This window comes from Gossypium arboreum, chromosome 13 (genome assembly GCF_025698485.1).
Source record: "Gossypium arboreum isolate Shixiya-1 chromosome 13, ASM2569848v2, whole genome shotgun sequence".
NCBI lineage: Eukaryota > Viridiplantae > Streptophyta > Magnoliopsida > Malvales > Malvaceae > Gossypium > Gossypium arboreum.
Window position 1 is genome coordinate 60,036,054 of NC_069082.1, and position 11,037 is coordinate 60,047,090.

Genomic DNA, 11,037 nt, shown 5'->3' on the forward strand with positions numbered 1-11,037 from the left:
AAGAGGAGAGCCACTATCTCATTTTTTTCTTTAAGTACAAAGAATCACTAAGAAAAAAAAAATCTAGTAAAATAAAGAAAGGTTAAAGGTTAAGAAACATCACCTTTTGTAACCCCTAGAAACAAAACAGAAATAGTAGCGTGAGAAGGAGCAATAATAACTTAATTATATATTGTAAATATTTTATCATATATAATGTAGCTAAGACTCCTTTTAATTTTTTGTTGCTTCCGTCCTCGTTCCACATCTCACTTTCTTTGCTTTGCTTTTTTTTCTCTTTCCCTTTCTCTCTTTAACACTGTCACTTTGTATTATTAATTGCTTTTACGAAAGGAAAATAAAGATCAAGGAACCATGGTTTTTACCTCCATACCAGTTTATCTTGATCCACCCAACTGGCAACAAGTAAGGTTTTTATTTTCATTGGTTCTTTGAATTTATTTGTTTTGAAAGATTTGTTCACTGAAAAAGCAAAATTTTCTAAAGATAAAATATTCCTATTGTTACTTTTGTTATATCTTGTTGAATATACCAAGTATTTGATTTTTTTTTCCCTCTTTCTTCATGCTTTCTTCTATTTTTACAGCATTCAAATCATCAAGCTGGTCCCGGTAATAGCGTCCAACACTTTCCTCCACCACCACTTCTGGCACCACATGGAGCAGGCTCGATCCGGCCTGGTTCTATGGCAGATCGAGCTCGTTTGGCCAACATACCAGTGCCGGAGGTAGCATTAAAGTGCCCAAGATGTGAATCAACTAACACAAAGTTTTGCTACTTCAACAACTACAGCCTTACGCAGCCTCGTCACTTCTGCAAAACTTGTAAAAGGTATTGGACTCTAGGGGGTGCCCTAAGGAATGTTCCTATTGGAGGTGGATGCCGTAGGAATAAAAGGAGCAAAGGAAGTGTACCGAAATCTCCGGTCAAAGGCGACAGGCAAACAGCATCCGGTTCCTCAAATACTACTATTTCTTCTAACAGTTTTGGAAGAAGTGATATTTTAGGTCTTGGAGTTGGACCTCAGGTTCCTACACTTAGGTTCACCGCTCCTTTGCATCTTCATAATGAATGTGGTGGCGGTACGGATATTGGGTTGAATTACGGTTCAGTTCCCGCCTCAGTTGGAAGAACAAATGATAACTTAAGTTATCAAAAAGGAAGTGGTTTAAGTGGGGCTGGAGCCGCTGGTACTTCACTTTTGTCCATGACGGGTTTGGACCAGTGGCGGCTACAACAACCACCGCAATGTGCCTTCCTAGGAGCTTCGTACCAAGTTGAAAGTCAAGGTGTTGAACCATCCGCTTGTGGAGTTCGGCCTAAGATATCGAGCTCAATGGCAACCCTAATGGCTTCAGTGAAAATGGAAGATAATGATCAGCAAGAAGTGAGATTTTCAAGGCCGTTTTTGGATGTTCCAGGAAATGATCAATACTGGGGTGGAACTCCATGGACGGATCTTTCATGTTTCACCTCTTCATCCACTAAAAATCCTTTATAGATTTTATTTTCTTTATCTTTTGCTCAAAGAACTGGGTGTTGAAGCTTCTTTTTCTGTTGTTAGTGTTAGCTTTAATTAAAGAAACAGAAGGAAAAAAAAAAAAAAAACTGTGATGAAAGACAAAGTAACGTACTTTCCAACTCCATATGTCATCTATGATTAATCCATGATGGACTAAAACCCTAGAACCGGTAGGATTTTCTTTCGTTTTTACTAGGATTGGTAGATTTCAATGTCCGAGTATGTGTTTTTTGTTAACTTTATTATTATCATTATTATTATTATTATTTTGTAACTTGAGTATGTTTTTCATTGTGAGTATATCGGTAGAGCTTGCATTTACTGATGATAACTTCAGTACGTGTATGTTTTAAGTCCTATGATTATTTTGGCAATTCAATGTCTGTTGTGATCTTTTTACAAGGTGTATAAGCACGTGAATGTTACTTTACAATAGCTATAGTCTATATATAAAATTTAATTTCAAAACTTCAATCTAAACCTATAGGCAGCATATAGAATCATGTAATATTTGTTTTGCAAGTTTATAAACCTACTTTCTTCTTCTCCATTTAGGTTGCCTTTTTTCCGGGGAAGATTGCTTTAGAAAAATAATTTATGAAAAGTTGATGTTTTTTAGTGTTGGGATAATTCCGCATAATATATTTTCGTTGTTTGGTAAATTTTGTTGAAATCATCTTTTTGTAATATGTTTTTACTGAAGTAAACACATAAAATATATTTGTTACAAAATATTATAGAAGCATTTTTCTTTAACAATTAATAATTATTTTATGATCAAGATAATATTTTATAATAAATAATATCTTATATAGATTTAATAATAACCCGTATCTAATAAAAACTTCATTTGAAGTTATATTATATATATATAAGAGAGATCTACTTAAACCGTTGTAAAGCTAAAGTAGTTTTATATTATTCCGTATATTTTATATGTTTATTATTTTAATGATTTAACTATCATATTTTATATTCCATTTATACCAATCATGCATGTCAAATTTGACATAAATTAAAAATTTTAAGCTTTTTGTTTTACGTACAAAAATTTCAATAGTTCAATAAATATTAACATATAGACTTCTTAAATTGATATGGTAGGGATATCAAATCAGTTTCAAAATTTGCATGCATGAAAGTACAATTATAGCGATAAATTCTACGGTTGAATTATTAAATTATTAATTATAAAAAATATATGAAATGATGTAAAACTACTTTAGTTAACTTTGGTTTAAGTGGATTTCTCCCATATATATATATATATATATATAAGATCAGAGGGTGATACATTGGAGCTAGAAATTAAATAGGGTTTAAACAAATGCTAACATTTATATTATTAAAATATTCATATTTTATACCATAAAACATTTATCACATATTTAATTGTAATATATATTTATTATTAAATTATTAATATAAATATTATTAAGAATATTACTTGAAATTTATAATTATTATTAATGTTAAACTTTGTTGTTATTAAATAATATTATTAAAACAATAAATAATATTAATTGTAATAATAAATTAGACATGATTAAATATAAAAAATGAATGTTTAATAATAATAAAATTATAATATTTGATTTTAACAATTTTAATATTAAAATAAAAATTTTATTATAATATAATAATATTTGGTTTCATTAAACTTAAGTTTAAAGAATTCTTTTTTAAAAATAACTTACATTTTTAAACAGAAAATAATTTCCCAAAAAATGAACTTGTTTTTATTAACCCATAAATAATTATTCATTAAAGAAGATAAAATTGCCAAAAGTTATTTTTTGCAACTTATTTTTATAAAACAAACATTGCCTTAATTGCAGTTTCTACCACTTGAAACTTTCATTTTATTATTCTCAACCTAAAAGGTGGGTATAAAGCCTTGAGAAATCTCATTAAACTAAAATTTTGGTTAATCATAAGTCTCCCCATATCCAAAGTGTTTTGTCGTCCTCTTCAAATTGAATACATTTGTGCCTGATGAACATGTTGCGGGAAATACTTGTAGAGAAAACGACATCGGGCTTATGGAGAAAAATAAAAACCCTATATGTGATAGCCCTAAATTGACCCTAGTCGGAAAGTGGTTTCGGGACCACAAAACCGAGTTACAAAAATAAAGAACCGTTATTTTCTATGTTTATTGTGCATGAACATGCATGTGTGAAAATTTCAATCTTTAATTTATTCATTTGAATGTGAATCTTTTTAATAGGACTTATGTGAGACAAATGTGAAATGGGATAGGTAATCCTAGAAGTGGTTCAATAATGCATGTAATCAAAAGGGTGGACTTGCATGTCAATTTCCCCACTTTGATAGTAGTGGCCGGATATGACAATGAGGATAAGCAATATGTGATGGGTAATAATAATAAAATAATGTATTAATGGCATAATTTATGAAAAAAAAGAAAAAAAGAAAAAGGGTGTTAAACTAATTAAGTGAATAAAACAAAGAAAAGAAATAAAGTGTTCATCTTTTAACATCTTTGGCCGAAAATTTTAAGAAGAAAGGGGAAGGGGAAACAAACATTCGGCCACTCCTTCTAGCCTTGAATAAGGTATGTAATTCATGGTAGCTTTTGAAATTGTTGAATGTATTAAGCTAGTTACTATGTCCCTTAGTTAGCCCATGTCCAAATTTTGAATCTTGTTGGTAACATGAGTAATAGTTTAAGAGAAAATGTTCAAGAAATGGTTGTTGTTCATGTTATTTGGATGAAAAAAATGGTAGTTAGGTGAAGTAGAGTCTAACAAATAAGCACATATGTGCATTAGTTGCTAAATGAAGAAAAATCGGCTAACAAGTTGTGTACTAAGGCCGAATATGATTTTGGATATTATTGGGCAATGTATGTGTTTTGAATTGATGGAATGGAGAGGATGCTTTAATTGTGTTATGAACAATTATATGTTAAATTAAGGTTTGCTAAGCTAGCTATTAAGGTGAAATGCAAATGTTAGTATTTGATTGCTAGTGTATATATGTGTATTAGTCGAGTTTTGAACTTGAATAATGGTTTGAGCAACATGTGTTGTATTGAGATTGTTTGAGTGAATTTATAGATATTTATATGATGAATTCGATTGTTGATATACATGCTTAAATAAAATGTATACAAAGAATGTGTGAAAGAGTGATTTGGTAATAATCTGCTTGGGGACAGCAGCAGTAAGGTGATTTTAGAAAATCGCCATAAATTGTAGGAGTTGAGTTAGAAGCTGAATAAATTATTTCATTAAAGCTTGAGGAGTCTAGTTTCTTAGAAAAGAAATTATAAAAACAAAAGAGTTACCGATCTTGAGATATTTGAAGTATTGTGGGGCTGAGTCAAAATGACTACTAGATTCCCTGTTCTGTTTTTATAAAATCAGTATAAATTGTACAAAAATGGCCCTAAGATAAAATTTATATGCTTAGACTCCTTAATGAGTCTAGTTTCAAATGAAATAAACGAGAACATATTTTGAATTCTGTACAATGAGAAATTTGATTCGTAGTGAAGAGTAGTCAGTTTAGTCAAACAGTGAAACAAGGTGAACTTTAAGAAAAATCTGGTATTGTTGGGCTAAACTAAAAATTTTTAAAATTTTATGAATAATAGATAAATGAGTCTTCTATCAAGAAAAATTTACGGCAATTGATTTGGAGTTTCGTAGCTCAGTTATAAAAACTTTAGTGACTGTTGCTCAGGAAGTCAGCTTATAGGAAATTGTAATTATATTGTAAACATTAATGAAAATTTGCTAATGAATTATTTATTGATTTTATAAAGCTTACTATAATCTATATGTGTGAAAGTTGAATCCATATGTATTATATTCTGAAAGTAATACTTGAATAGTCGATTAATGACTAGTTAAAATTTGTTGAACTTAAGCTCAAGAGCATAGGGGGCAATTTGGATAAGGGAAAAGAGAAAGTAACCGAGTAGCCACTCCAAGAATCTGTACCAAATATCCGAGGTAAGTCTTTGAGTAATGGAACTTAGTTTATGATTTGATTAAGTCATGACATATAAGCATAACAAATAAACGGTGATATAATGATTCTACTTGAATTATATATTGAGGTGATTAGTTATACTTGTGACGGGTAGCCGAATGTGTATAGAGATCATGTTATAAAACCAATCAAAATCATGCTCCTTGTATGTGGCTATTGAGCCGAAATTGGTAAGGTTTGATAAGTGTCTTGTGTTTGAGCTTTAGTAATGAAAATGAAATATGGATGTGTCATGATTTATTGATATATGTGCATGATTATTCGAATGATATCCGGGCTAAGTCCCGAAGGCATTTGTGTTAGTGACTATATCCGGGCTAAGTCCCGAAGGCTTTTGTGCTATTGACTATATCCGGGCTAAGACCCGAAGGCATTTGTGCGAGTTGCTATATCCGGCTAAATCCCGAAGGTACTTGGGTTTGGAATTGAGCGATCTTGCTGTAACAATTTCAATTAATACGCTCATAAAATCCAAGCGATAAGGTATGTTTCGTATATGCATCGGAAAAGTTAATTCCTTTTTAGATAGTATTTGCTCTATTGATTAGCAACTTCCGGCCTTTAGTTCGGTTTGATCCCCTGTGTATGAGTATACTGGTTGAAGTGTGAAGTAAGTATGATTTTGGGAATATGCGTATATGCAGCTATTCATTTAGTCATATGAACGTTATACTTTAGTCGTAAATAATTTCATTACTTGAACTTACTAAGCATTAAAATGCTTACTCTGTTACTTTGATTCTCTGTTTTATAGATTTTGTTCGTCAGCTACCGGACTCGGAAGTGTCAAAGTCGAAGTCATCCACACTATCTAAGCCACTTTTTGGTACTCTTTTAGTTGAATTTTGAAAATGGCATGTATAGGCTGACCCTTGTTGTTAATTAAGTACCCTTTGGTAATGTGTATTCGTATAGCCATGCGAAAATGGCTCGTATATTTCGAAGTATAACATTATGGTCTTGTGATATGGTTATTAAGTGGTGTGGAAATGTTTGGTAATGACTAGCCATTGGAATGGCCAATCATGGCCCTATTGGTGCTACGTACGTCATGGCTAATCAGGATTACCCTTGATAATAATGTATGTCAATTTGCTATTTGATTCATGGAAAATTATGAAATAGGTAAAATTTACCTTAAAATAGATCTTGACAAAGACGGTGACATAAATTGGAAAAATCACTAAAAATAGTAGGAATGGAATTAAATAGTGAATAAATTATGTAATCGAATCTTGATGAGTCTATTTTCATATGAAAGAAATGAAACTACCATATGAACCGTATTTTATGAGATGATTAAGGTTTCGTGAAATAGGGCCAAAGCATTTTCTGGATCCCCTGTTCTGGTTTTGAAAATTTACCATAAATTAACCAGAGACAATTAGAAGTCATTATTTATATGTATAGATTCATTTTTGAGTCTAGTTACATTAGAAACAAACGGCATAAGTATTGAAGCTCTATACAGGGAGATATCTAAGTCATAATGCATGAAGGTCAGAGTAGTCGAACCCTGAAAAAGGGGAGAATTTAACTAATAAACATTTGTAGATGGAAATATGAGTCTAGTTTCAGGAAAAATTTACGGAATTGGTTTTCGAGTTTTGGAACTCGAGATATGATTTTTAAAGTAACTGTGATGCAGTTAGCCAGCTTGTCTGAAAATTTTAAAATGAACTGTCTAAGTAAATGAATTAAGTCCGTTACCACCTCGTGTTCGACTCCGGAAACGGTCTCGGGTACGGGACGTTACAATTTTATTGGTATCATAGCCACGATTTAGTCGATTCTAGGACTATCGTAATACGTTCGGGTTTAGCTATACATGCCATTATGTGTTTATTGATAGTGTGGTGATTTCTAACAGTTAAAAATGTGTTTACTTATAGTAATGGATCCCGATCCCAACCGAGCGGTAGCTGATGATGTTGAGAGTGTAGCGCCTACTCTCGCGCAAGGGACAGCGCCGGCGGACTCTCAACCTATTGCTAGTAATCAGAATGATGAAGCTAGACAAGCTTTTTATAGCGTAATGAATAAGTGGTTCAATCAGTACATTCGAACTAATACGGCTGTTCCACAACCCCCATTCCCGACCAATACAATCTCTGACTGGGATACCTCGTAATCGACCAGATAAGGTTAAATAAGCCCCCAGTTGACAGAATCCGAAAACACGGGCTATGAATTTAAGGCTACAGACAATGATGATGCCGAGCAAGCTGAATTTTGGTTGGACAACACTATTCGGTACTTGATGAACTATCTTGCACACCGATGAATGCCTAAAGTGTACTATCTCCTTGCTACGTGATTACGCCTATTATTGGTGGAATACGTTGATTTTGTTGTGCCCAGAGAGCAAGTAACTTGGGAGTTTTTCCAAACCGAGTTTCAAAAAGTATATCACCAGAGATTCATTGATCAAAACGGAAAGAATTTCTTGAACTTAAACAAGGTTCCATGTCGGTTCATCGATTATGAACGAAAGTTTGTAAGGCTTAGCCGATGACGCTCGAGAATGCATTTCTTGAAGTCGTAATGTAAACGTTTCAAGATGGATGAACGATGATATAAAAGCGTATGTTGGCATTTTAGAAATCGAGAATTTGTGGTACTTGTCGAGCGAGCTTGCAAAGCCGAAGAGCTCAGTAAGGAAAAAAGAAAAGCTGATATGGGAGCAAAGGAGTTTCGTAAGAGATCTTCGGGAAAACCCTTCCAACAGTCTTCGAAGAAAGTTAGAGATGATTTAGGCCGGTCTAAAGGCACTTTGGGCTTTTCTAGACGAGATCGCGATCGACCTCCTATGAGTACGCAAGTCACTTCGGTTGCCAGTGTTGGAAATGATCGTCGGGACAGGACAGAGTGCCAGTATTGTGGTAAATGGCATTCGGGGAGTTGTAGATTCCATGACCGCTTCTGTTATAAGTGTGGATCAGCTGACCACTTTATTAAAGATTGCCCGAGATTGTCTGAACAGAATGTAAATCAGAGTGGGAAACTGAGTGCTACTACTGCTCGAGGTAGACCATCTAAAAATGTGGGGAATGCTAGTGGCGGTCAGAGAGGATCTAGAGACGTTACCACCAGATCTGAGGCTCGTGCTCCTGCCAGAGCTTATGCTATACGTGCACGCGAGGATGCTTCTTTGCCTGATGTTATTACCGGTATATTCACTCTTTTTGATACTAATGTGATTGCATTGATTGACCCTGGTTCTACTCATTCTTATATATGTGAGACTTTAGCATCCAAGAAGACTTTACTGTTGAGTCTCATCGAGTTCGTTATTAGAGTGTCGAATCCCTTGGGTCATTGTGTGCTTGTTGATAAGGTGTGTAAGAAATGTCCCCTAGTAATTCGAGGTTCCTGTTTTCCGGCGGACTTGATGCTTTTACCGTTTGATGAATTTGATGTTATTCTCGGTTTGGATTGGTTGACCGTGCATGATGCGGTTGTGAATTGCAAAAGCAAGACTATTGATTTGAGGTGTGCAAATAATGAGATAATCCGAGTTGAGTCTACTGTCTTGGATGGATTGCCAACAATAATATCCTCGATGTTAGCTCAAAAGTATGTGAGAAAGGGGTGTGGAGCGTATCTTGCATACGTACTTGATAATGAAGAATCAGGAAAGAAACTTGAGTCAGTACCAGTGGTTTGTGAATATCCGGATGTTTTTCCTGAAGAATTACCAGGGTTACCACCTATTCGGGAGGTAGAGTTTGGCATCGAACTTGTACCTGGGACTACACCGATTTTGATAGCTCCGTATCGTATGGCACCAACGGAATTAAAGGAATTGAAAGCTCAGTTGCAAGAGTTGACGGATAGAGGTTTCGCTCGACCAAGTTTCTCACCTTGGGGTGCACCAGTATTGTTTGTGAAAAAGAAGGACGGAACCATGAGGTTGTGCATCGACTATCGTCAGCTGAATAAAGTGACAATAAAGAATAAATATCCGTTATCAGCGTATTGATGATTTGTTTGATCAACTAAAGGGAGCCTCGGTGTTTTCAAAGATAGATTTGAGATCGGGCTATTATCGATTCTGAATTCAAGATTCGGATATACCCAAACCGCTTTCGAGCGAGATACGGTCACTACGAGTTCTTAGTGATGCCGTTTGGGCTCACTAATGCCCCTGCGGTATTTATGGATTTGATGAATCGGATCTTCAGACCGTTTTTGGATCGGTTTATAGTTGTGTTTATAGATGATATTTTGGTCTATTCGAGAAATGAAACCGATCATGCTGAACACCTGGGGTTAGTGTTGCAGATTTTATTGGATAAGCAGTTATATGCTAAGTTCAGTAAGTGTGAGTTTTGGTTAAGAGAGGTGAGCTTCTTGGGTCATGTGGTATCTGCATCGGGTATTCGAGTTGATCCGAGCAAAATTTCAGCCATACTTAATTGGAAGCCCCCGAGAAATATTACTGAGGTTCGGAGCTTTTTGGAACTTGCCGGTTACTACAGACGGTTTGTAAAGGGTTTCTCGATGATACCCACACCAATGACGAAGCTACTTCAGAAAGATGTTAAGTTCGAATGGTCAGAAAAATGTCAGAAAAGTTTCGATCAACTAAAAACTTACTTGACTGAAGCTCCAGTGCTAGTGCAGCCTGAATCAGGCAAAGAGTTTGTCATTTACAGTGACGCATCCTTACTTGGGTTGGGTTGTGTATTGATGCAAGAAGGTCGAGTTGTAGCGTATGCGTCGAGGCAATTGAAGCCACATGAGAAAAATTATCCAACCCATGATCTCGAATTAGCTGCCATCGTATTCGCTTTAAAAATATGGAGACATTACTTATTTGGTGAGAAGTGCCATGTATTTTCGGATCACAAAAGTCTCAAATATTTGATGACTCAAAGAGATTTGAATTTGCGACAAAGACGTTGGCTCGAGTTGTTGAAAGACTATGAGCTTGTCATTGACTATCACCCGGGAAAGGCTAATGTGGTTGCGGATGCTTTAAGTCGTAAATCACTGTTTGCTTTACGAGCGATGAATGTACACTTGTCTGTTCTATCCGACAATGTGTTAGTAGTAGAATTAAAGGCCAAACCATTGTTGATTCATCAAATTCGTGAAGCTCAGGAAGTCGATGATGAATTGGTTGCAAAACGGGCTGAATGTGTTTCGAATATGGAATCAGAGTTTCAAGTTGATGATGACGATTGTTTGAGGTTCAGAAGTCGTTTGTGTGTTCCAAGAAATTCAGAACTTATTTCGATGATTCTAAACGAAGCTCATTGTAGCCAAATGTCGATTCACCTGGGGAGTACGAAAATGTACAACGATCTGAGACGTCAGTTTTGGTGGCATGGTATGAAACGAGACATTTCCGATTTTGTTTTGAAGTGTTTAATATGTCAACAAGTGAAAGTGGAACATCAAGTGCCTACAGGTTTACTTCAGCCGATCATGATACCTGAATGGAAATGGGATCGAGTCACGATGGATTTTGTACCTGGGTTGCCATT

The 11,037-nt window shown here is 34.8% G+C and overlaps 1 protein-coding gene across 1 annotated transcript; it reads left to right on the forward strand.

The window, feature by feature from the left end:
* Positions 1 to 300: 300 nt before the first annotated feature.
* LOC108463625 (dof zinc finger protein DOF2.4-like) lies at positions 301 to 1,896 on the forward strand. The gene is made up of 2 exons (XM_017763540.2): positions 301 to 405; positions 587 to 1,896. Exons 1-2 carry the CDS (start codon positions 355 to 357, stop codon positions 1,499 to 1,501), a joined length of 966 nt encoding a protein of 321 aa, XP_017619029.1. The 5' UTR covers positions 301 to 354; the 3' UTR covers positions 1,502 to 1,896.
* Positions 1,897 to 11,037: the final 9,141 nt, after the last annotated feature.